The sequence below is a fragment of the Aspergillus flavus genome, chromosome 2 (genome assembly GCF_009017415.1).
Source record: "Aspergillus flavus chromosome 2, complete sequence".
Classification (NCBI taxonomy): Eukaryota; Fungi; Ascomycota; class Eurotiomycetes; order Eurotiales; family Aspergillaceae; genus Aspergillus; species Aspergillus flavus.
The window spans coordinates 6236786-6259945 of record NC_092409.1 but is presented as its reverse complement, the minus strand read 5'-3'; the positions used below and the strand labels follow the sequence as shown (position 1 = coordinate 6259945).

The following is a 23160-nucleotide window of genomic DNA, read 5'->3' as shown; positions in this document are numbered from 1 at the left end:
TGATTACATATTCTTTATGCAAGAAGTGTCATTAATGTACTGCGTCAATCCGGTCTTCCTCCTATTATCATTGGTATCACAGCTGCTCATGGTACGATCGTCTCTGTCTGGCGATTAACGAGCGAATCTGCCGGCGGAAGCCTTCATTATATGAATACGTAAAGGCATTCGCAAGGCCGATAAATTGCGTAGACGCCTGCAGGATCTGCAGCCACCTCACCTTATGACCAAGGGACTCGAGCAACCGATTGAGCAGCCCAGGGATCCACAGAAGTACATAGAACGCCGGATAGCCATTCAGCAACATAACCCGGCGAACTTCGGCATATCGGATTTTCTTATCTCGTTGTTCCGTCGAGTCGCCTCGCCTTCCTGGGGTGTCAGCATACCTCAGGCGGCGCTCGGTGGAGGTCGTATCGTATTTACTCGGGAGGCTTTTCACTAGAGCCCCTCATTAGAATTACATTATGAAAGCAATTCCTTCGGCTTACCTGCGGAGAGAGGGACCTGCGATGAGAGCTGATCCCTTGACGGAGAATCGCTTACCCCACCTGTGCTGGCTGGATTATGAAACACGTCGCTGCTCTGGACAGTAATTGTCGTGTCCAGCCTTATGGACGATAGCTCTACGGGATCTCCTTCCGTGGACCTGGATTTATCACGGCCAGATGATGTATCGCCGTTCGGGAACAGGCTCAGATGCTCGTAGCGACGCTTGACAACGATGAAGACCACAATATACGTCAAGGCTGTAATGAGCACAATAGCTATTCTCCATCCATGTCCAAGGGCATACCGTAAGCCTAGATATTGCGACTCGATCCAACACCAATTGCCGCTTACGGGGCCCACAATACCCAAGCACAATGCCGTAGTACCTGCTATCCGTAAGCAACATGAAACAGCGGAACTGAAGGAGTAAATATGTCAAATAGAGCAAAGAATGAGCACTCACTCGTGATTAAGGGGGTAATCCATATTGAAATGCACAATATCACCTTGGCCCTCCAACTTAAGGTCGATACTATGGTTGGCCGTTGGACAATCCACAATGCGACCAAAGCTATGGCCAGAATCGAAAAATCAATGGCCTATATAATACGTAATGAGAAAGGAGGGCCGTTATGGAGGACACGAGTGAAACGTACTTGGACGGAGAATTGGCCAATCCAACCGTTTAGCTGGCAGCCAGGTCCAGGGTTGAGGTCATGGCGCCGACTGACAACTAAGAATCCGGAGACGGTATTGTTCGTGGCATTGAGGAAATCTATTTGACAGTGCACCCGTGTGTTAGCCCAATCATGAGTCGGAGCATTGTGATACATCGTATACTGTACCCGCGATAGTCAGATTCAGAATTAGCCAATGGCGTAAATGGTTTTTAGGTGAAATGGCGAAGATAACGAGAACAAAAGCCGACGCAAGAGCAGAGAGTAGACTCCCAACAACCGTCGGGACTGATACAGCTAGGTCAATAGCCATGAGATACTGAGGCACCGTCACAGCGCCTCATTTCGTGCCTTCTGCGAGGCATGCATCGGTCAAAAAGGGATTTGCATTGAGCAGGGGGCATTGACTATTTGCTTAAATTGAACAAGATGAAAGGTTCCTTGCTTGTTAACGGTGTTCGCTTTTATTACATAACGTGGCCCACTGATCCAAGTATTGAACTCACAGAGGTAACTGGACCATTAGCCAATACTTTAAGTAACTGACTACTGTTACAGGGTGTGACAAGATCGTTGGTGGGTGGGTGTGTTCGTATATCTTTTCCTCCTAGAAATGGTGCTGGTTGAACAGAGCCTTCTATGGCCTATAGGAACCGCCGTGGGCGGCGATCTCTTACCTTAATAAAGCTAAAGGTCCCACTAACGGTTCTAATCTCTAGATGATATGAGCATCAGTTGTGCGTGGCAGGATCTCGCCACAAACTTTATTTTCCATTTGCCATGCCGCTAACTTCTCCTCCATGGTTTTCTACCTCATGCCGGTCTCGTATTTCGGCCGGGAAAGAATACCTGGGACGGCAAAGCAAGATCGCTATACAAGCGTGTATTAGGCCATACTTAAGAAAAGATCTATCAGCATCCGGTAAGTCCTCTCGTGCCCAGGAATTGACAAATGCCTCCCTTCGGGTAGTTGAGTGTCATGAAACGGCTACGTTCGCAAGACCTTCAAAGTGCACCGATGAACACAAGGCGTAGAGCATATGTCCATCGAGCTTTGCTTGCTTTGCGGAGAATAAGGGGTCTCAAGTTACCGGGATGCGATTTCTTGGCCAATGTAACGCGGGCTGCGACTAGACTACGCGTGGAGCCGAGGAATATTTACGGGTCTCAGGGGCTTCAAAGTTTGTTGGCGCCCGTCTCATAACACATTGCGAATAAGCTTTAGCAAGAGCCTGCTGGTGACCTTAACCCTGGCAGTTAAAACTCGTCCGGGGCTTTCTTGAATGCCGTTGTGGATGTAATTGTTTCAACACTACTTGTGGCGGTTGATGTCCAGGAACAGGATATCCGATTGAATCCTCGAGACTCCATGTTGGCAGCCGCTGTCTACGCTGGTTTCCCTTGCACCTGCTGAGAGCAATTCAAAATCATAGACGTAAAATAGGCGCATTGTGAACCATGGCACAGGCTAGGGTTAGAATATAGCTTTACGAACGGCCACCAACCGGAGCGACGCCCCACAACTCTATTCGGCCACCATCCCCTTATATCTGGAAAGAAAAGTCTGAAATGGTCGGCGAATTATTCTTTGTTCTGACTCCACATTGTTGTATTCTCTGTCACAAGCCGAACATGAGCTTCGTTCTTCTGGAAGAATTGCTTTTCACTAGAAGATCTTCAGCACGATGGATCAACACCTAGGCCCAAGGTGAAACTCAATTGAGACAATCAGGGTCTCAGTGTGGGAACAGCGAAAACCTGCCAGTCGCCTAACCGAAATATTCACTAGCGATACTCCGTAGAGTCCAGACAAATCCTTGGGTAACCAAGAGTCAAAGTGGAAGAGTGGAGGAGGCGGAAAAGCTGGAACGCAACGTTGGCTACCAAACCACGTGGCCTAAAATAGCCCCAGCCCACTCCATCTTCCTTCCGTCGACACACACTCAACACTTTTTACATTAGCTTCGAGAACATGTACCAAACCCGAATGCATAGAACCGGGTGGGTATTGCGATGCCAAATATCCCGTACAAAGTACTGAGATGCGCATCCATGGTCGCTGTTGGGACCAGGTCCGCAATTACGCCGGAATCCGACCGTCTTTTTCCCGTTATCCTAGGGCTTATCCTAACTTAACTGGTTGCTATGATGGCGGAGGGACCCACTGATGATATCTGTGACTCTGCTCAGGAAACTAGAGGGTTCTTTCTTGAATAGCGAAAATAAATCTATTTTGCATCTATGACGCATAGGTGTCAGATAGAAGATCTTGTCCCATAGTATACACCTTCTCTTGTTAACGGTAGCGGCTGTTCAGGAGCGTTGTTGAAGCCTAAGGTATCGTGGATCATATTTTAAATGAAGCTGTGATTACGGTCCAACACCACCACAGTGAGCCAAGAGTATCACCAAGACTGTGTAAGAAACAATACAAAATATCCTAGATTTATGTGCATCTAAGGCCTAGCATACGGCAAGCAACTATCACCCTGACAGTGTTGTACAATAAGGATCCTCGCCCTTCAAAAGTGTTGTAAGCCACAGTATATATATACGATGTACCATTGCTGAGATTACTCCCAAGCATGTTTCAAATACTCGCCTCTCACGAATTATATTAAAATTAGAACATGTTAGGGATGAATACTAAAAATAACATTGCCGTGTATACAATTTATTCCCTACGGAGAATATATTCTGATCTCAGGGAGCGAAGGCCGTACCCAAGGGATGTACACATTGTAGGCGGAATGATGAACTTGTCTCAATTCACCACCCATTTTTCTGCCGGCTTAATAAAATCGATGCGGTCGAATAGCCACCTTAAGGCAGTAAGGTCCAGACGGGTATCTTAAATCCGTGCCTTTAGTGGGAAGGCGGTGAGGGCGGTCAGGTGGTTTGCCCTCCACTGACATTCTTTCTTCTTGCGACTGTAGGCTTGGACAACATAACATACACTCCGAGGCCCATCCTGGCTTGTGCGAAGATCCTTGGGGGCTGTACAATGTGGAGGATGTGGTCTGCTCTTCATTTGTCCAAGCAGTCTTTCCGCCCCCAAAGGAGTGGATCTGATCGTCTTGTTAGGATGTGATCGACGCGCCAATAAACAAGACAGATATACGCTTGATGTCATACGGAAAAAGCGCCTGGACTGCCGATCCTGAGGCTGAATCAAGGAGTTTCCGAATGCTGTTTCCATGTCGTGCAGGCATGCGTTACTTTGCACTCCCAACTGTTCCAACAGAGGTGCGAAAGCTCGACAACTCACAACTGCGCGCCTTGTTACCACTCAACTGACCCTTCTCATGTTTACTCGAGGAGAGATGCTCACATCTTAACCCCGTCCTATCGTCCGACAGCTAGCCTTTGTCATGGCTCAGAATCTAAATGTCACTCCGGATGTACAAATCGAGCCGCTATTCCGGCAGGCTTTTAATTATGCCGACAAATCCAACACCCTGAGGCTAGAAGACTGGCTCTCTATCCTGACGCTCTGTTTGTCTCCATTGATTGCCCACGTTCTTTCGGGTGTTCCGACCGTCGTACGACGATGCCCGAGTCCCCCGACGTGGCTCGACACGCTTTGCCTATACAACCCCACCACTATCCTATGGAGATACCTCGCTATCGTGGATCGCCGCGTGAGGTACCGACATCACTGGGATGCAGCGGACATGGCAGCCACGAATGCGCTGTTTTGGACGTCACACGGCTTCGATGGTTCCGAAGACATGATGAGGCAAAGCCGAACCTTCTGCACGCGGATCCCACATCATCACCGCACGGAGGTCTGGTCAATAGATTCCATTAAGACTGTCATCATCACCCTGCAGGGTATTCAAGCCCTCGTCGTTTTGGTTCGTGGTGTCATGGCGTTAGCCAATATTGGCAATCAACCGTTCAACGCAACCATCTCTATGAGTACTATTTTTTACCCCCTTGCTGTCCTTGGTCTGCTTCGGCTGTTCGCTGCTCCCTGGTTGACCGAGAATTATACCTACAACGAGCATGAAACGTACGAGAGCAGCAGGATCTTGGCGCAGCATATCATGCACATCCCTTCTTCGGATGGCGCTTCCTATGCCGCCGTGCGCACCAGCCCTGACACCAAAAATGCACCGCCCTCAAACACATCACTGTTACCCAGAAGCTCGATGGCAATGCGTGATCCGTCGCCCGATGTTTATGCGCGTCCCAAGGGATTCCATCTCCCCGCTCAGGCTGTCGCCGTGGCCGTCCGTTGCTGCTATCTTGGCCTAATGACTGCCATCCTGGCCATCTGTGTGTGCTATATGATCCCTTACAACGGGGCGCTGATGATATTGACCCAGCCCGCGTCCTCGTCCGTCCTTTGGCTGCTTATCGTGATGTATATTGTGTTCATTCTCGTATCGATCATCCTATTTGTCACTTACCTCATCCGGTGCGGCCGGGACACAACAACTGTTATCCCATGTCTTCGTACATGGTGGTACCGGGCATACACGCTGATCTTCATCACCGCAGCAATTGCGTTGATCGTTCTTTCCGGGGTCTACACACGGCGAACATCGTGCGGGCAGCTGACGGTTTTTCCAGCCGAGTTCGACCAGGAGGTGTGCAATGGAACACCCATGCAAGTGGACAAGGGTATCGGGCCGTTTGGGATAGTCACCCAAGCGCCAGGCCTCACACCGGAGACTTGGATCTTACCGCTGGAGGGATGGTGCTCTGGAACCTTGACAGGCGAGATTTTGCCAGTCGTATCTGTGTCATGACATGTTCGTAAAGACCTAGTAGGGTACTGGCTGCATGGAACTGCAGCATATACGAGTATAAGTAATACCATGATTAGGAAGGGAAGTACAGAACATTGACTCCGATGTGAAGCCCCTGCGAGGTATTCACTGATCTTCTATGGGGTTGTATATGTAACATCCTAATTGTAGCTACATAAACAACATGAGCTGGTAGCTATGCCTCGCACAACTCGGTTCAATTGGACCAGTTCACATCGGGGGCTATGATATTCACAGACACACACAGGAGGAGGACACAGGCCTGCAGTCCATGTCCGGTAACAGTAATCACAGCTAGGTAAACTTGCTTCCAGTAATGTTAGCCTTAAACCCGGGAGATATGGGATATGCGGGAAAGTCCCAGGACACGCTCCTCCTCAATAACTGGTAATCCAACCCCTTACTTCCTGCATTCATATACATAAACTTGGTATAGGGCACAGTAGCATAGTATGAAAAGGACACCCCGGCGGGGACAAACGCCACATCACCATGCAACAAATGCACCAACTCATAGCCCTGTACCTGGAAAGCAAGCTGGCCCTCCTCCATTTGGAGAGCAAAGTGATGCGGCAATGTCGCCGTCGAGACGGACTCGTTCGTCAGCTTACTTGACATGATAATGGTTCCCATGGTAAAATTCCCTTCTGTTTGTGTGGGGGTTGCGAGCGGCTGGATAACCTTGTAACCGATGTCAGTGTTGAGATATTTCGGGCCGTAATCTTTGGCAACGAAGTATGGAGTCATCGAATCGTCGGGAGGGGTGTTCGGCCCATCGTGCCAAGACTGCTTGCCTTCACCAGCTGTGCCATTCATAAAGTCGCGCCTTGGAATATATTCCTCCTCTGGTGCTGCGTACAGGTCCTACGAGACGAGGAGGTTGTATTCCCGGGGCGTCATCGGCCCGAAGGGGGAAGGATCATCTGGAATGGGAACATAGGGTGCGCTGATGCCATGGGTATCGTGGTCTCCTTGGCTGAAGACCTTGAAGAGTTTCTCGAAACCGCCAGGATGGAAGACATGCGTAAGTTGTGAGTCAGGATCGACCAGCTGGAATGTGTGGATGGAACCTGGGGGGATATTGCCGTAATCACCAGGTGTAGAGACACGCGCCTCGTGGCTGGAATTGGTGGCATTCTTCTGTCCCTAGAGCTGACAACGCCCACGGGTGCAGTAGAGATGCTCGTGTGTCACTCCATGAGTGTGTGGCCGAGCTGATAACCAGCCTGAAGCTTTGCCGTTATGTTGCAGCAACGAAAAGGCACCGTCGGACGAGTTGGCGGTGATGGAGAAGCGGATCGTTTGGGACGAGGTAAGCTTTATTGCATCTCCCTTATATTTCGGAAGGACATATGGACGCACAGAATTGGGCGCCGTATCAACGATGATGCTGCTGTTAGAGGGAAGACCGTTTGTCGCAGCAAAAGGGGTCAGCAAGATAATGGATAGCATCCATCCGACAAATGGGCTCTTCATATTGGGCAGTACTATAGGATGTGCAGCATATATTGAGGTAACAAGTATACAGCGGATGGTGAGGGACAACGACCACGGTGGCCTGCCCAGGAGGAGTATTATATAGAAGGGATATGAAGTATGTCAGCTACCTTTACCGCTTATACAGTGATGACTGGGCTCCATTATTACAGGACACAGAGGCCCGCTTGATGTACCTAAAATGATACCATGTTATATTCCTTGGCATAACCTGAAACTATTATCATCTGATAGAGGCAGACAGGGGAACTTTGACGACAGACAAGTATATTGACTTCGTCACGCATCCATTGTATTTGCTTTGGATTCGTTGTACAACATGCTCCTGCGAGTGCCTTAGCCTTCTCTCCGGAGTCAGCACCCCTTTCTTATGGTATACATCAATTCCATTGTAGCTCGTGCTGTACCTTGACAACGTGCTGAAATGCGGTGGCTTTGGGGTATGAGATGCAATGATCAGCTCACCACTGAGGCCATTCCAAGTGCTCAGCCATCAGTTTACGATTATTAGGAATTAATTCCGCTGCAGGCTCTCGATTCAGGTACCCACATACTAGAACTGTCTAACCTCAAGCCCTGCATATGTCAGAATATGTGGATCATACTTGCATACAATAATCTGATTATCAATCGCGAGCCGGGCTAGGTGGCAAAATACACGGACCCAAAAAACAGATAGCCAAGAAATCCTTCGAACATCTAGAACAATTCTGCTTCTCCCGTCGAATCCTTCCACGTTACCTACCTAAAAACTCCCGTCTGTGGAGCCGGGACTGGTCTGGAAGCCGTTAATGGCGCGATTCTTGCGATTAACCCAGCAGTGATACAAGTCACAGTTAGGTAGCTTTAGGCTTTTCACCAATGATACCACACCCAGGATTCTTTCTCTACACCAACTCTGTATTCCTCGCGTATGCTCCGAACAAGGCAGTCATTATACACCACTAGAAATTAATTTATACTACATGGTGTGGTCAAATGCCGTGGTTGTACCGCCTCTTCTGGACCGCGGATCCGGTACCAGTTTCTCTACAAGTTTAGACCTGACGAAAACTTTCTCCTTGCTGCAATTTTCTATCTCTATCCTGCAGATATTTAGATATCCACATATGTGTCATAGATGAGTAGATGCCAGTACAGGATCGTTTGCACGCGGATTACATCGCATGTTCAAACTAACCCATAGATTTGTCTTCATGGAAAGGTGTTCTACGATTATAGTTGAATCCACTCAACTACAAGTTGAACATACTAGTTGTCGTCGTTAGCCGATTCCATTCGTATGATTTAATTCCGGCGAGAGTTTTGATACAAAGAGTGGGAGCAAAAATAATTGATATTGCGACTCTAACCCTTGTAATCTTTATTTTTGTCTAATGATCTATCTTTCCACTGCAACAGATAGTACCACTGTATCGGGACAAACGATGGGAAACACAAAGCCAGAATAAACGTTCCTGACACCTAGTTCAACACAGAAGGTTGTGCCTAAAGGAATCGGCGTGAGGTCTATAAGCCCATGCCCTTGGACTACTTTAGCAATCTTAGCACCTGCTGTGTGATATCAACCAAGGGAAACTGCGCTCGGTTTCCTGCCAGAGTCCCCGGAACTTTTTCATCAAGGAAGAATTCAGTGACCGAGTACAAGCTGCCGCCAATCTCCACGTTGTCCACTGAAAATCCGTTCTGAGATGCATACAGGTTGGGAACTGTTCCCACCATCTCTGCACTTGTCCACAGTCCATCAGCTGAACGGAGCACAATGGTTCCATCCGTAGTGTCAGAGACCAACAATACGGTGCCATTGAATTGCTTTGGCAGAAGGATTCCATCCAAGCTATTACCGATCCTAGTCGCATTCCTGCCCCTCAGCGGAACATGAATTTTGTGTCCCATTTCGTCTGTCATGTTGAAACGGTACAGCTGTCCATCGGAGCCATCCGTACCAAGCAGTATGTCACCTTTGACAGCAAGTCCCGAGAGGCCAGGAACTGTTTGGTTGGGCTGAGGCTGCAAGTACCAAGGAATGGCAGTTGAGCCATTGGGACCAACCTTCACGATGCTCGCCGGGAAAGTGCCCACGACAAAGGTGTTGCCGCGAGTGTCGTGAGCAGCATCTTGGTAGCCACCGTACACGCCATTCGTTACTTCAGTAAGGTTCTTTCTCCAAAGGACCTGACCACGGCTTGGATCAACCTTAACCAGGAAGTTGTCGCCTGAAATATCTTGGCCTTGAGTGTCAAAGGCAGCGCCGGCATCCACGATGACCGAGAGTAGACCTTGAGGATCCACCACAACGCCACTCATGTGGAGTGTCGGGTCACCAGAGAGTCCCGGAAGCTGTATAGTATTCACCATTTTCTTCTTGTAAGGATCGTAAACAGCGACAGTGCTATTGTAGAGGGCGCTTTAGGTGTGAACAAGACAAGGTCAGTTCATGCCAAGTGCTGAAAATTGCCTCTTAGAGAAACGCGTACCTTAGATAGACTAGACAGTCATTGTCATCGAAGTCGGCATGTTCCGGATACAATTGGTAGGCATTGACGGTGATGTTCCCCGTGAGAGAAGGACATCCAGGCTTGGCAGCATCTGCGGCAAGGTTAGCTTTGGTAAAGCCATACATTCTTTGGTGAAATATTCCAAAGCAGGAGCATCATAGTACTGTTGCGGAGAGCTTTTAAACCTACCAGAGGACAAAGTAGGTGCTTTGGGCGCGTCTTGAACACTTGAGCCATGATTCTCAAGGTTTCCCAACACATCCGTACTTGGGCTATGATGTATACCTGGGTTGTATATCGGCGTATCATTGTAAGAGCGCAACCGTCCACTTCTGAAAGCGGACGCTGGTATTCTCGCGTGTGCGGGAGCAATGTTGCATCCAAGGAGGAGTATCGAAAAGATGAAAGTTTGGAGTGATTCTCTCATGGTGAAACTTGATTTGGGAAAATTGAATGAGGTATTCTCTTGACAGTCGATCATGCGTGTGGAAGATTGATCAAACCACACCTGAGCAGGTCTAGCTTTATATGTCTCTATTGCTAGAGGTAAAGAAATGAGGCTATGAGCCTAGTGTGACGATTCTAATTCTAGCCCATTCTCAACATTGGGCACGCAACACGCCAAGCAACGAAGCTAACCAATATTGTGCGCGTGGGAACTAGCTGTAGTTTGAGGTCCTGAATCTAGATGCTTGGACGCTCCTAAGTTCATCATCGCATCTATATCTATTAAGCAATTTACATACCTATGGCAATGCTTAGGTAGCGATAGCTGAAAACGACATTTGAATACGTACCTCAACCTTGAGTGAGATTCGTTATCCCTTTCTCTAGTCTCTAAATCGTGGCTTTTCCTAACGAATAAGGTAAGCTGAGCGGCGGGAAGCTGCAGGGAAATTATCCTTCTGCCATGTCATCGTCTGCTGGCCCAAACCCGTCGCCGTGATGGTTGTGTATCTTACATTGCCTCTCAGCCGAGAATGGGCTAGTCTCGTTGGAATCATGAAGACTAATAGAAATGTACAGCCACCTTCAGCTAGCTCCTTGCATGTTAGATGAGTAGATTATTCGCGTGAAGGTTACCCTCTTTGGCAGCCCATGGCTGGCTTGTCCAGACTCGGTATTCTTGACGTTCACAGCAAACGTAGATCCCAGGTGGATCTCGTCAACCTAAAATGTTCATGAAACAAAGTGTGGCTGAGGTTACATCAGGGATCCACAGAGCACTCAAATGCATATACTGTTTCCTTCCGGTTGCTTACAGAAGCATTCGCGGAACAAGACCGCACTGAGGTCCCACTCAACAAGGCCCCGGTTAGGGTTACCTAAACGCCTTATCTGGTTGTTCTAGCAATGAGTTAAATTATATAACTTAGCAACAAGACGATACCATGTTTAAAGTACCTATTCTTAATGGATGCCCCGCCGACACTGTTATAGATAAGACCAAATCCCCGACATCACTATTGACAAGAGGGATATACACGGCAGCAATTTATGAACCTATGAACCCCGTTCTACCATAGTAGCCTCTGGTCTATGGCGACTGTATCGTTTAATGTAGCATCGTTGAAATCCCTGTTCGTAGGTCCTGTCGTAGGCTAGACTATTGATTCTGCTATAATCATCTGGCGCGGACACCACGGTAGAGGATTCTAGGCTTACTCCTAGTGAAAGGTCAATATGCACCTCATTTCATTAGGGCAGATATCAATGACACTGTGTTCGAGGTCAAGTACTACGTGAGTGAGTATTGCCAATTACTGATAACGTGTGATGAATTAGAACCAGCGTAACGCCAGACATCCCCTAGGTTCGCACCGTGGTTCAATAATATCTGCATCGTCTTCACCTGGTCACTTTTCGCAGCTTTATGCAGGGGTGTCATGTTCCAGAAAATCCTTCACATCAATATGCGCGCCATTTGCCAGTAAGAGCCGGACGACTTCATCCTGTCCATGTTCCGCAGCCGTATGCACCGCGGTCATATCTTTGTCGTCATTCTGATTGATTCGATTCACGTCCACTCTCTGCTCGAGCAGCACGCGAACCACCTCCTCGTGTCCGTACTTAGCGGCCTGGGCCAGGGGAGGTTCGTGCTTCCGGTTCTGTATGTCGATGTGCGCGCCATGATTTACCAGAAACCGAACCACATCGGCAAACCCATTTGCGGCTGCCTGGGAAAGTGCTGTCTCTCCAGCATCTTTTTTCATGTTGACATCCACCCCCTGATCCAACCTCTGCTTGACGCATTCAAGTCTCCGTCGGCGGCACAATAGATAAATTCGTTTCCGCTGTCAATCACTTTGTACAGCATGTTGGCAATTCGAGTGGGCTTTCTTACCCACGATGGCAAGACGGATTTGGGTCTTCCATTGGTGGTCTTATCCTGCGATACTGCGTCAGTGTCTGTGCTTCCTGTGGCTGCTGTTGCCGGAGGTTCATCATGTCTCTCTATATCTTCGTTTAACTCATCCATGTCATGAATGCCGAACCGCAAATCTCCGCCAAGGCCCTCTTCCTCGATAGCTCTTTTAAGCGTTGTCCGAATGAAAGTCCGATTCTGGGCAAACGTGTTGGGCTAATTCCCACCCCTTCTAATTTTTTACGCAGTTGCCTCCAGGCTTCCTTCCCAGTTAGCGAAAGCGAGTTACTCGAAACAACTGATGCCTCCCGTTTCCCGCTGCGGACTTCGTCGATGAATATCTTCAACATCTGTTCAACGTGTGCTTGCGAGGACCTAGGGAACAGCCGTTCAACATCCAAGCCCATCTCACCAAGGCTCGGGTCAGTGCTTTCGTACTTGATCGTATTGATGCTCCACAAGTTCAGCATCCCTACATATGATGATAGCCTCGCTCGGATCTCTGCCACTTCGTCGATTTTCCATCCCTCGCGCTCCCAGGTGACCTGAGTATCCGGCCCAACACTTTCAAAATGTTCTTTGAGGGCTTCTAGATCGAGTAGCACCCAATTGCAGTTTTGTGGTTCTTTGTCAAGTTCCGAGAGTAGTGTATCGCTTGAATTGGTACTTTCCAAGTTCTCCTTGAAGGTGTTGAGAGCTACGAGAAGAGCAAGCTCGGTTTGAACCTGCTTGAACGTGTCAGATGAAATGAATAGCGAATGGTGGAGAGTACGTGCCAACGGTTGGATTGTGGTAATGTTATCTACGGATATCCTTGTCGTCAATGCCCGGTTCAGGAGATGTGGCTCAGTTCCATACGTATGTTGATGTCGCGATTAGCTGTGAGGTTACCGTTAAACATCGCCCCGCCTTGGGTGTGAAAGGTGCTGGAGTCGGCCGACGACATAGTGATGGAGTTGACTGATGACCCTAGGTAGCAAAGTCTTGTATGATATGGCGGGGGGAGGGATAGGAAGGTGAAAAAAGGGAGAAGGCTGAGGCTAATGCAAGGATGCGTAATACAGCCTCAGCCTCAACCCCGAACCGACTGCGGTTACTACACATATTACTGCTATTTCCTATCACCCATGATCTCCTAGCCACCATTTCAATATTGTCTTTATCCATGTTCTGACGCGGAGTTGGGAATCGACCTGGGCTCACAGCCAAACGAGGAAGCTCTGGCTACATGCGTTTCTGGGTTTGGATCTACCCAATACCTGATTAAAACTTCCGGATAGGTTACCGATATTACGAACACCCTCTCCATAGCTGGTTTCAACATGTCAAGAGATCGATGTAAAGTTTCTGGCTCATGATTTGGCGCTGCGAAGAATGAGGTCTCGAACGGTCGGTTGAACAGCCCCTAGAATACCAGAGTCTAGAACCAGCACTTCAAATGACGATCTGCATAGAATCTCAAAGCCAACATCCATTTGTAGTGATTGTGCATTGTTTAGGAGGTCTTGTGGTTGACCACGCGTAGTGTCATACAACAACACCTGAAACAAGATCCGAGCCTATACAACTGCAATCGTCTCGATGGGAATACCGCAATCGGCACAAGGACCGCCGACTGGGCTACGCATCGCGGACATGCTCCGGAAAAGAATGACATCGTTGACCCTGCTCAGCGAATAGCTTAATCCCAGTATCCAAGGAGACCAAGTGCAGGTGGTCAAGCCCTGAGCATGTTACTGTTCCACCAACTGAGTCCTTTTATACTACAGATATAACCATAACAGTGTGGTTCAATGGCATTCATATGATCGTCGACTCTTGGACGTTTTCGCCCGAGAGGCTACGGTTTGTAAACCCTCCATTTCTGCCGTCAGGACAACCTCCTTCTCTAAGGTTGATTATATCTACTAGCTCTGAGCACCGCGAGGAGGTGCGAGTCACGCTTAGGTGCTGAACATAGGGCCCGTACGAATAAACCTCTTGCAAGGTTATGCTGTACCTAGTCCTGATATAGCCAATGGCCCCGGGATAGTCAATCGGATAGAGGTCGCAAGGCTGGAGTATATTAGTCTGAATAAGGGGGTGACACACGGGCCATCGCCCGACAAGTCTACCTCTTGGACGCTTGAAGAGCCACAAAGCAGCGGTTTACCGGGCGTCAAACTTTGGTTTCCTGTTTAACCAGCGCACAGCCTGCGATTTGCTGTTCTGATATATCTCGTGGCACACAAAATGGCTTGTGTAGCACAATTACATGAAGTTCAATCAGCAGGATACTCCTCAAAGGAAGGTACAAACTATCGAGTGCCCCGTTCAAAATCTGCATCGCCTTACTCGGTATACGATTATCTCAACTCTGCTATTTAAGACAGTCCATCTCCCCTTTACAGCGATATGTAAATCGTCAATCTCTCCATCCACCTCTTCTGTTATCTCTTCGTCTCCTCTTGCGGCCTACGAGCTCTATTTCCACAATCATCAATTATTCCAACATGAAAGCCAGTCTTATCTCTGTGATACTCCTCGCTGCAGTTGCCACTGTGTCTGCCCAACCTGGAGGACCCCATAACACTGGCGTTATCCCCGAAATTGTAGTTTCGCCCCCAGGTGATGGCAACGGCGTTAGTGACAAAAACGTCGGGCCCACTGATGCTAACAAGCTGGGACAATCTGGGATGCTCTACGGTGTAAGCCATGCTACCTGTGCCATCATGAACCTTACAGCTAATACGTGAAAGACATGCGATACCAGGACACGCAAGCCAACCTGCAAAAAGAAGATTGGGGGGAAGTGGACTAGCAAAAAGTGTTTGAATAAGGTGAGAGGACTCCCCAAGTTATTCGCTGCCAGATAGATGTATTAATCTAGAAAGTGTACGGAGGGATCCTGTCGCTTTGATCCGTCGCAGCCTAGTGAGCCTGCGGATTGCAGCATTCCCAAGCAACAATGATGCTCTTCCCTGTAGTATCGGCCTATGTATTTCCCGGGGCAGCCATTGAGCATCGAACAGAGGGTGTATCATGCTATATTTCCTATGTGCGGGATGTTACAGGCTGGACAATCAAACTTTACTATAGGATGGACGAGTTTGGAACACTGTTAGTACTGCGTGGGGCCATTTCTAAATTTGGAACGAAGAGCTGTTACTTAGGACACTGAAGTAGGCCATAATGAAAAAGAAGGTTTATCATGGAGATTCTGGCATGCTCGTGTTTCGTGCTACGATGGTGTGACCTAGACATGTTTCATCATTGTGAACCCTGGCCGTTGTATACAACCTTTAATATTTTCCAGGGGTCTTTGCACGGCGTCTGCGTGTCATTGGCATAAACATGTATACTAAATCTTGAGAAGGATCATGGCACTCAATCTGCAAGGTCTACTATGCGGTGATGTCAACCTTCATCATACTAATTCAAATGGCAATACGCAAATCCTTGTGCTTATATTCTTGTCAATAAAAATGTATCCCCATTCTGGCCACACACAGATAACATCAGCTGCAATCAATCGACAGGTCATATAGTCTACCAAGCTATGACCTGCAAGTCATCCACTTTTGCTAGCCATCTGATGATATCGTTTCGCCGTCGCGCGTCGAATGCGCTTTCCGTACATGACCATGCCCAATAATGTCAAGGTGACTCCCAAGCTGATAAACCCACAGGCGACGAACATCTTCGTCAAGCCGCTATGCTCCATCCAAGGACTGATGGCGAATGGTATGCCAATACTAAAAGCATTTCTTAGGAAGGCCACGCCCGTGAACGCATCACCCGTGATCTGCTCGCAATTAGTACTAATCGACGGTTAAGGACAAAAGTCAAACTGCGGCTTACCTCCATGTAGCTATCGATAACTAGAGTCAGACATGCGTCGCTGATACTGCCGAGCCCGAAGCCAAAGAGGGCTCCAGCGATACTGGGTAAAATCCAGTGCATACCCTGTGAGACGTGAGTTCGACGCTAAGTAGTAGAGAACGATGGTTTGGTAGACATACCCTGTCAATGGTTACTCCAAACATAATGAGACCGCCGCACAAGGCCACTGCCGGGAGGTGTAGAATGTACAGACGCATCTCGGGCTCGTAGTATCCGGAATTCCGTCCAGAAAAGTACTTAATCGACCAGTCTCCAAGGAAGCCGCCGTAAAATGAGCCGATCAAGTTACCGATAAACGGACCAACACTCATGTAACCGATTTGCTCAGGAGTGAACTCATATGGGGGAAGGGGGAATACTAGAGCGATCACACTTGAAAGAATTGTAAGCCATATCACCCCGCATGCATACTGCAGACCACAGCAGAGGACGGCAGGAAATGTGAAAAGGATCTCGATGGGGCGATAGAAGTATGGCCAGATGGGTTCCTGTGTATAGGTTACCAGGGACAGTCTCTGTGCCCATGTCTTCATAGGGATAATGTGATCTAATGGAGGTCCACTGATGCTATGCTCCTCAGCTCTGGTGGCAGCTTTGACAAGTGACTTGTTGCCAGACTCATCAGCAGGAATTTGCTGCGCGCCATCCGTAGGCCTAGCGGTGGGCGTTACTCCTTCGATGGTAGGGGTATACTTCGACTCCTCGTAAAAGACGATGAAAAGGACAAAGATAACCGCATTGAAAATACCCATTGTACGGTAGGACCATCGCCAACCCTGTCTTGTCGCCTGAGCCCCGGCAGCCATGGGGGTGAGGAAGCTCTGACACGATGTTAGCTGAGTGTGTGTGGGAGGTGATGAGCACAGGGGAGACTTACTCCGATCATCATCATGGTCATGTACAACGCATTCATTCCGCCACGGTGATGCACGAAGAAGAGGTCTGCAATCTGATAGTAAGAGTTGTAAGCCCACCGTTCCTGAGTAGAGGTAACCGGAAGACTCACGGTGATCTGAACAATAGCCTCGTTCGTTGCCCCAGCGAGTCCCTGTAAGAGGTTGGTGATATATAGCTCTGCGATGGTTTTGATCTCCGCCGCCCAAAAGGAGGTGACCAGCATCAATGCCGTTGAGATTAGATACACTGGTCTCCGGCCAAACTTCTTCGCGAATGGAATGAAAAATACACATCCCATTGCGAGTCCAACGAAGTTCACCGACATCGCATTGTTTAGCTGTGCGTAAGTAACGTTCAAGTCGACCACCATCAACTGCCAGAATATCTGTTGGATGGAGAGCCTGTTCAACGAACTCAGATTAGTCGTTCATACATCCTATATAGTATATGAAAGGACCACAGACGCCGTGAAAATAAGACACGTTACTGCTAATACGAGCGTGAAATTGCATGCTTTTCGTGCAGTGCTCCAATTCTGTATCCCCTATCAGTGGACGGCAGTCGTTTCTGGGAGGCTAGACTTACCAATGGCTCGTTAGGGTCACTGGATGGAAGTGGGCTGAGAACGATCCTTCGTTGTCCATGAGTCTCGTTTCCTCCATCATCTACATGTATGTCAGAGGTGTCCCGTCGAAGTAGAAAAGGCCTTCTTGCCTTTGATAAGAAGAACTGTTCCTGGGGGAGTACCATGATCGGTTAGAGAAATGCCGGGCACTTCGCTGTCTGCCATCAATATCTGCTGCGGAAGAGACGTGGTATAGACTGGAAGCTGAAGGTTTGTGCTGTTCGATCTCAGATTGCTTCCAGGACGGCCGTCTCTAATAAACAATCTGCTCCAGGGCTATCCTGGTCTCCTATCTCGCGCCCTTGCCACTAGAATATGGTTGATAAGAGCTCGAAGCCACAAACGCAAGCATTGAAATGCGGGGAAGCCAATGAGGATCGGTGACTGATAACGCCTCTGGCTTGAACGGGCCTGCGCAAAGGTTAAATAAACTTTTCGTGCAGAAAAAGCTGAGAAGCCGACGTTGCGTCGACCTGCCTAAAGCGGAATCGCTTCATTGATATGTCTCGAGTCGATCATCTAGAGCGAAACTTCCATTTGTTCACTACACCGAGCTCGCAGGATTGGAGATAAATAGCAGTATTATGCTCCTTGATAGTGGTTGGCGCACCACGTCGGCATCTACGGTTTAAACGAAAGCCGCACTCGAGTGATAAAGGGCTCTGCATACAGCAATATCGGTTTCAGAGAACGGCATCGTTGTGCACCAGTTATCAATTCCATACTTGGACCAAGGATCACATGGCCAACCAGTCCTTCTTAGCACTATTCGAAACACAAGACGGTAGCTCATTCCCATTTGACCGGAGAGCATAATGGCCAGCACAGTATACTCACTGCTCCCCTATCTAGACCCTTCGTCCATATCGGCGGTCGCCCAGACAATAACCCTTTCGTTCGTCGGAGATCCCCTGATCCGATGGCTGCGTCCTAGTGCAGCCCCTTGGTCAACGCAACAGCATGAAACGACCAAATGGCAATATCGTCGCGTACAGCAAGCAATATTGGAAGGCATCGTGCTCCGATCCACACCAGTAACACAGTTGGCACAGGAGTTTCCGACACGCAGCCAGCAAAAAGACCCCCTAACCTCTATCATCGAAATAAACGACGGCAAAGAAGGGCCTGAAGCAGGAACAGTGGCTTTATTATTTCCCCCAAAGAACCGACAAACATGGACACTGAGCAAAATGGTCCTTGCAGTCAAGCTGTGGTTTTTGAGCTGGTTCGACCGGGTCTCAGACCACGGAGCCGATGAGAAGGTATGCCATCATCCTTACACTCCTAAGAAAACGAACACGTTTCCCTAAGCCTTTGCAGCGCGTCAAAATCTTGCTCGATGCACATGACAGGGCGCTAAAGATGATAACCACCCGATACAATGTCAAAGACCCTTGGTATTTGGAAGTTGTAGCAGTCCATCCCTCCCTTCAGGGGCGAGGATTAGGCAAAGTTATGATGGAGCGCATCCTAGATTATGTGGGCCATGCGCCGATCGTTCTGGAATGTACGGCTGAGCGAAATGTAGGATTTTATACCACACTTGGATTTGAGGTTATCGAGAAGGTCGAGTTGTCTGACAGTGGTGAAGCTGTCAGCTGCTGGTTTATGCTACGGCGAGCGACGCGGAAGGGAAACAGCAGTTCACAGTAGTTGCCAACTTCATAGGTGCTCATCTATAGAAGTCCGATTTCCATACCACGAGCAAAAGCGAGTTCGTGTGCATTTGTCATGTCATGATGATGGGACCACCACTCCTCAAGTACCTCTAATAATAATTCAAAATCTCTCTCAAACCCATGCGGATGGTAATGTATGGATAGACAACATCGAAGGACATCTTTTAACTCGGGTTGGGCATTGATGATATCGGCCTGTAGCCCTGCGATAAAGGCAGGATATTTGATTGCATTGAAAACCAACGATCCGACACCCTCTGTCTCGGTAAACGCTCTACGAAGGGCATCCAGATGGCTCACAATTCGGGAGATGATAACGGTAGTGGATGGTAGGATTAGGGGGCGACTGCTTGCTTCGTTCGCTTGCGCGGTTGATCCAGTCAGCGTTCCACTGGATTGTGGAACCAATAGTAAATGGCCGTATCTGATAGCCAACATCCCGGCTAGTCGGTACGCCTCCCACAGCTGGTGCTGGGTTAGACTACCTGGACTACCTGGCCAGTTCCAAAAGTCCTCCTCGGTAGCCCCGTGGCCAATACACGACATAATATCCAACAAAGACCTCGGCAGGCCACTGACCACCTCGACCTCGTCACCAAGGGGGTGCTGCAAGGAAGCTCGGTTGCAACAATGCTGCCTCCAGAAGCCGAGAGAGGTACTTCGACCCACGGTAAACGTTGGTAGATCCATGACTCCCATCACTTCCAATAAGTGTGTCCGGAATTCCGTTCGCTCGCCCGGACCATAGAGCCCATGTGCCTGAAGGAGTCCGAACATTCCATGCAGATGCATCGACCATGGCATACCATGCATAAGCTATAACATAGCCTGCTGTCAGCGCTGCAAAGAATACGGGTTGCTGCAACAACGTACCCCGATGCTGCAGAGTAGCAGCCCCGCCGTAAAGGTGCCATCCTCCAAGTATGTCACGTTGCTTGATAGTTCTATGCGGAACAAATTCAAGGCTACGTCGAAATATTCATAAAAGTGAGGTCTCACAGTTGGCATGAGGGAAGCCTGCAGCGCTACACATATTGCGTACAAGGAGCTTGACTGTTGACACAAGATCGGCAGCCTAGGTTCGAGGAGATTTCGCGAATCGTTGACCGAGGTCGAATGAAGGACATTGATTCCAGACGAAAGAAACTCTTCAAACAATCGATCTCGTTCGGTCGATTGTGTGTCGGCAGTCCCTTCGGCTACTGTGGTTACCTTAGTCTTGAACTGCGCGGAGGAAAAAAGCGACCGGTGCATGTCCAACCTGCGCTACCTCGCTGGGGACGATAAGAACCTGCCTTGGCCTTACCATTGGTGACGTTGGCACACTTTCGGCGTCTTTCTCGACTCAGATCACGCTGTCTTCCCTTGACTCGAGGGGGAATGGAGGCCTCCACTGGCTCTTCGGCGCCAGTAAATCGGCCACGCGACGCAATGCCAGATCCCCACCGCAGCCTTATCTCATATCCCTCGCAGGGAACCCCACGGCTACTGCACGCTTTGCATGTTGGTCGAGTCCGGTCGCATTTCCTCCTGTGTCTCTTGCAGGTCCAACATCCATCGTGGGACCGATGGCGTGGGGTCGACATGCCGAACAAGGAAGTTGGAATGATCAGGAACAATTTGATCAAGAGCTCTTGACTTAAAACGGTGCAGCAAAGGGGGGCGAGACGAGTATTGTGGGGCGATGATCGAAGGAGTGTGGAGTTCATTTGAATCTTCCCGCGGCGCGTCCACCTTCCATATATGGTTTAGAGCCTGAGGCCTCCACTTTCGCTCGTCTTTGTCGGTTCGACTCTGGAACGACTGGAGGGTGCAATATGTATGGTTCGAATAGATCTCCGGGGTTCTTGATACTGTTATAGTAGTCATGGCGATATTCCTGGTCTCAAATAAATAGTGTACAGTATCACTGGCAATACGTATCAGGGGTTACCCAGATATATATTTCTCTTGCCCTAATCAGTGGCAAGTATCCGACAACAACATGTCATTTAGATCGCCCATCTCCAAATGCTCCACCATTCTTCCTTCTCTCGGAAGGTTGGAGGGCTTCCAATATTCCAACGGTGTGCAACAGTATTGTGGCATACCTTATGCGTCCCTTGAGAAACGGTGGACTCGATCGCAGTTGATGACGCAGTGGCCCAATGACTACCATGATGGAACAAAACTCGGGTATGGCCATCACACAAGCTCAGGCGGGATTCCAAAGCTGAATACTTACACACACAATGTAGAAGCGACTGTCCCCGACCGAGAATTGAAGGGGATGACTCGGATGATCTCGTACCAGTTCCTCCAACAGGACATTTCGGAGAGCCTCAAACGGACGAGTTGTCCGGACTCGTTATGAACATCGTCTTGCCGTGCGCTCCTGGATCACAAAGGTTTCCCGTCATGGTGTACGTTCATGGAGGTTCACTGCTGTATGGTGGTGCTAACCTACCAATCTTTGATGGTGTCAATCTCGTGTCCCACAGCATGGAAATTGGGATGCCCATCGTCTACGTCAATTTCAACTATCGGGTCGGATTAGGTGGCTTTCTTGCCAGTGCAGCAATCCAGCAAGAGCTCCAGCGGGATGGCCATCAAGGCTGTGGGAACTTTGGGTTTACCGATCAGCAAGTAGCATTCGAGTGGGTTCAGCGTTATATTGGCGATCTCGGTGGCAATCCTGATCGAGTGACCGCGGTTGGAGAGTCAGCAGGTGGCATCTCTATTAGCAATCAAATGCTAGCAGCTCATCCTCCGCCATTTCACCGTGCGGTCTGCATGTCCGGCCTCTCGGTCTCGATTCCAGCTTGGACAATGGAGCAGCACGAGGAGTTGTTCCGGGCTGTCTGCCGCCATTTCAACATAGACCCACCACAATCAGACGTGCTGGACCGTCTACGGCGCATACCCCAGCAGGAGCTAGCCAATGCAACTCCTATCATACAAGGTGTATTGTCAGGCACAGGGAACCCATGCCTCGATGGTTGGTTCTATGACCGAGACCCACGCGAGATACATGAGCCACCACAGTGGATCGAATCTTTGATGTTAGGAGACACCTACCACGAAGGGGTTATCTTCCACTTGAATCTGCTGAACGACAGTTTCGCAAGTATTCGAGAGATACTAAGTCAACATATGCCCCTTGCTGTGACTGATAAAGTCCTGGCGGAGTATGAGATACAACCCGACCTGCCACAGGACGTCCTTCTGAGCCGGGTAGAACACATGTGCGGTGATGCAATCTTCAAGATCCCCAATTATGCTACGGCACTTGCCAGTGTCCGTCTGTCAAGGGAAAAGGCGGTGTTCGAATACCACTTTGATCAGCGTTCTCGCCTGAAAAACGCACTGGAGGGCACCGCCTATCACGCACATGAACTTCTCTACCTGTTTGGAAACCTGGACAATGAGCTCTCTACGGAAGAGCGGGCGATGGCGCGCAGTTTTGCTGAATCTTGGGTCAAATTCACGTATGGCTACTCACCTTGGGAAGGTTCAAAGCGACACTGGAAAGTATGGGGTCCTGAGTCAGTCCAAGCAGTAAAACATGAAGACGAGGACGAAGAAGCTCGGTCATACTCACGTATGAAGAGGATGCTGGCGATGGATCATGGAGAGACTTGGAAACGATGGCTTAACGGCGTAGATGCCTTAGTGAACAAGCGTATGAATATGGGGAAGAATTATCATCCGTAATGTATGTATAGAGGTCGTTAACCGAGACAGAACCAATTATAGCAGATTGTTGTACATCATTGTCCTTTTCCATTGGA

General features: G+C 49.0%; 10 protein-coding genes across 10 annotated transcripts; 4 read left to right on the top strand and 6 right to left on the bottom strand.

Annotated features, from left to right (window-relative positions):
• Positions 1-76: 76 nt before the first annotated feature.
• Positions 77-978, bottom strand: F9C07_1686 (uncharacterized protein; the record flags this gene model as incomplete). The annotated part of the gene is made up of 3 exons (XM_071508317.1): positions 77-441; positions 492-910; positions 956-978. The coding sequence occupies 3 exons, from the start codon at positions 976-978 to the stop codon at positions 77-79; spliced, it is 807 nt and encodes a 268-aa protein (XP_071364148.1).
• Positions 979-4540: 3562 nt separating this feature from the next.
• Positions 4541-5926, top strand: F9C07_1687 (uncharacterized protein; the record flags this gene model as incomplete). Its single annotated transcript, XM_041285113.1, has 1 exon — positions 4541-5926. The coding sequence occupies one exon, from the start codon at positions 4541-4543 to the stop codon at positions 5924-5926; it is 1386 nt and encodes a 461-aa protein (XP_041143846.1).
• Positions 5927-6241: 315 nt separating this feature from the next.
• On the bottom strand, positions 6242-7874 carry F9C07_2218327 (RmlC-like cupin domain-containing protein; the record flags this gene model as incomplete). Its single annotated transcript, XM_071509697.1, has 3 exons — positions 7142-7874; positions 6821-7093; positions 6242-6790 (listed from the first exon to the last, which is right to left on the bottom strand). The coding sequence occupies exons 1-3, from the start codon at positions 7421-7423 to the stop codon at positions 6242-6244; spliced, it is 1104 nt and encodes a 367-aa protein (XP_071364147.1). The 5' UTR covers positions 7424-7874.
• Positions 7875-8746: 872 nt separating this feature from the next.
• Positions 8747-10844, bottom strand: F9C07_2133622 (uncharacterized protein). The gene is made up of 4 exons (XM_041285102.2): positions 10740-10844; positions 10132-10662; positions 9922-10033; positions 8747-9851 (listed from the first exon to the last, which is right to left on the bottom strand). Exons 2-4 carry the CDS (start codon positions 10421-10423, stop codon positions 8975-8977), a joined length of 1281 nt encoding a protein of 426 aa, XP_041143844.2. The 5' UTR covers positions 10424-10662; positions 10740-10844; the 3' UTR covers positions 8747-8974.
• Positions 10845-12083: 1239 nt separating this feature from the next.
• F9C07_2133615 (uncharacterized protein) lies at positions 12084-13463 on the bottom strand. Its single transcript, XM_071509124.1, has 3 exons — positions 13166-13463; positions 13084-13109; positions 12084-13032 (listed from the first exon to the last, which is right to left on the bottom strand). Exons 1-3 carry the CDS (start codon positions 13251-13253, stop codon positions 12409-12411), a joined length of 738 nt encoding a protein of 245 aa, XP_071364146.1. The 5' UTR covers positions 13254-13463; the 3' UTR covers positions 12084-12408.
• Positions 13464-14425: 962 nt separating this feature from the next.
• Positions 14426-15498, top strand: F9C07_1357274 (uncharacterized protein). The gene is made up of 3 exons (XM_041290505.2): positions 14426-14994; positions 15046-15126; positions 15181-15498. The coding sequence occupies exons 1-3, from the start codon at positions 14800-14802 to the stop codon at positions 15256-15258; spliced, it is 354 nt and encodes a 117-aa protein (XP_041143842.2). The 5' UTR covers positions 14426-14799; the 3' UTR covers positions 15259-15498.
• A 164-nt stretch (positions 15499-15662) lies between these two features.
• Positions 15663-18201, bottom strand: F9C07_1357060 (synaptic vesicle transporter). The gene is made up of 8 exons (XM_071508014.1): positions 17801-18201; positions 17672-17751; positions 17551-17621; positions 17196-17487; positions 17067-17138; positions 16309-17010; positions 16148-16252; positions 15663-16091 (listed from the first exon to the last, which is right to left on the bottom strand). The coding sequence occupies exons 1-8, from the start codon at positions 17874-17876 to the stop codon at positions 15858-15860; spliced, it is 1632 nt and encodes a 543-aa protein (XP_071364145.1). The 5' UTR covers positions 17877-18201; the 3' UTR covers positions 15663-15857.
• A 325-nt stretch (positions 18202-18526) lies between these two features.
• F9C07_2198965 (GNAT family N-acetyltransferase) lies at positions 18527-19364 on the top strand (the record flags this gene model as incomplete). The annotated part of the gene is made up of 2 exons (XM_041290504.1): positions 18527-18973; positions 19032-19364. 2 exons carry the CDS (start codon positions 18527-18529, stop codon positions 19362-19364), a joined length of 780 nt encoding a protein of 259 aa, XP_041143840.1.
• Positions 19365-19387: 23 nt separating this feature from the next.
• Positions 19388-20976, bottom strand: F9C07_2198963 (C6 finger domain protein; the record flags this gene model as incomplete). Its single annotated transcript, XM_071509441.1, has 3 exons — positions 19388-20206; positions 20264-20589; positions 20652-20976. The coding sequence occupies 3 exons, from the start codon at positions 20974-20976 to the stop codon at positions 19388-19390; spliced, it is 1470 nt and encodes a 489-aa protein (XP_071364144.1).
• Positions 20977-21374: 398 nt separating this feature from the next.
• Positions 21375-23083, top strand: F9C07_2198962 (carboxylesterase type B; the record flags this gene model as incomplete). Its single annotated transcript, XM_071509440.1, has 2 exons — positions 21375-21565; positions 21589-23083. The coding sequence occupies 2 exons, from the start codon at positions 21375-21377 to the stop codon at positions 23081-23083; spliced, it is 1686 nt and encodes a 561-aa protein (XP_071364143.1).
• Between the last annotated feature and the right edge of the window lie 77 nt (positions 23084-23160).

Coding starts and splice junctions, on each gene's coding strand:
- F9C07_1357060 (XM_071508014.1), bottom strand. CDS start 17,876: ATGGCAGACAGCGAAGTGCCCGGCATTTCTCTAACCGATCATGGTACT. Junction 17,011..17,066: donor TGACCATGATGATGATCGGA/GTAAGTCTCCCC, acceptor ACATCGTGTCAG/AGCTTCCTCACCCCCATGGC. Junction 16,253..16,308: donor TTGGAGTAACCATTGACAGG/GTATGTCTACCA, acceptor CACGTCTCACAG/GGTATGCACTGGATTTTACC.
- F9C07_2133615 (XM_071509124.1), bottom strand. CDS start 13,253: ATGTCGTCGGCCGACTCCAGCACCTTTCACACCCAAGGCGGGGCGATG. Junction 13,110..13,165: donor TAATCGCGACATCAACATAC/GTATGGAACTGA, acceptor GGATATCCGTAG/ATAACATTACCACAATCCAA. Junction 13,033..13,083: donor TTACCACAATCCAACCGTTG/GCACGTACTCTC, acceptor ACGTTCAAGCAG/GTTCAAACCGAGCTTGCTCT.
- F9C07_1357274 (XM_041290505.2), top strand. CDS start 14,800: ATGAAAGCCAGTCTTATCTCTGTGATACTCCTCGCTGCAGTTGCCACT. Junction 14,995..15,045: donor AATCTGGGATGCTCTACGGT/GTAAGCCATGCT, acceptor AATACGTGAAAG/ACATGCGATACCAGGACACG. Junction 15,127..15,180: donor GCAAAAAGTGTTTGAATAAG/GTGAGAGGACTC, acceptor TAATCTAGAAAG/TGTACGGAGGGATCCTGTCG.
- F9C07_2133622 (XM_041285102.2), bottom strand. CDS start 10,423: ATGATCGACTGTCAAGAGAATACCTCATTCAATTTTCCCAAATCAAGT. Junction 10,034..10,131: donor AGCACCTACTTTGTCCTCTG/GTAGGTTTAAAA, acceptor ACCTTGCCGCAG/ATGCTGCCAAGCCTGGATGT. Junction 9,852..9,921: donor GACTGTCTAGTCTATCTAAG/GTACGCGTTTCT, acceptor TCACACCTAAAG/CGCCCTCTACAATAGCACTG.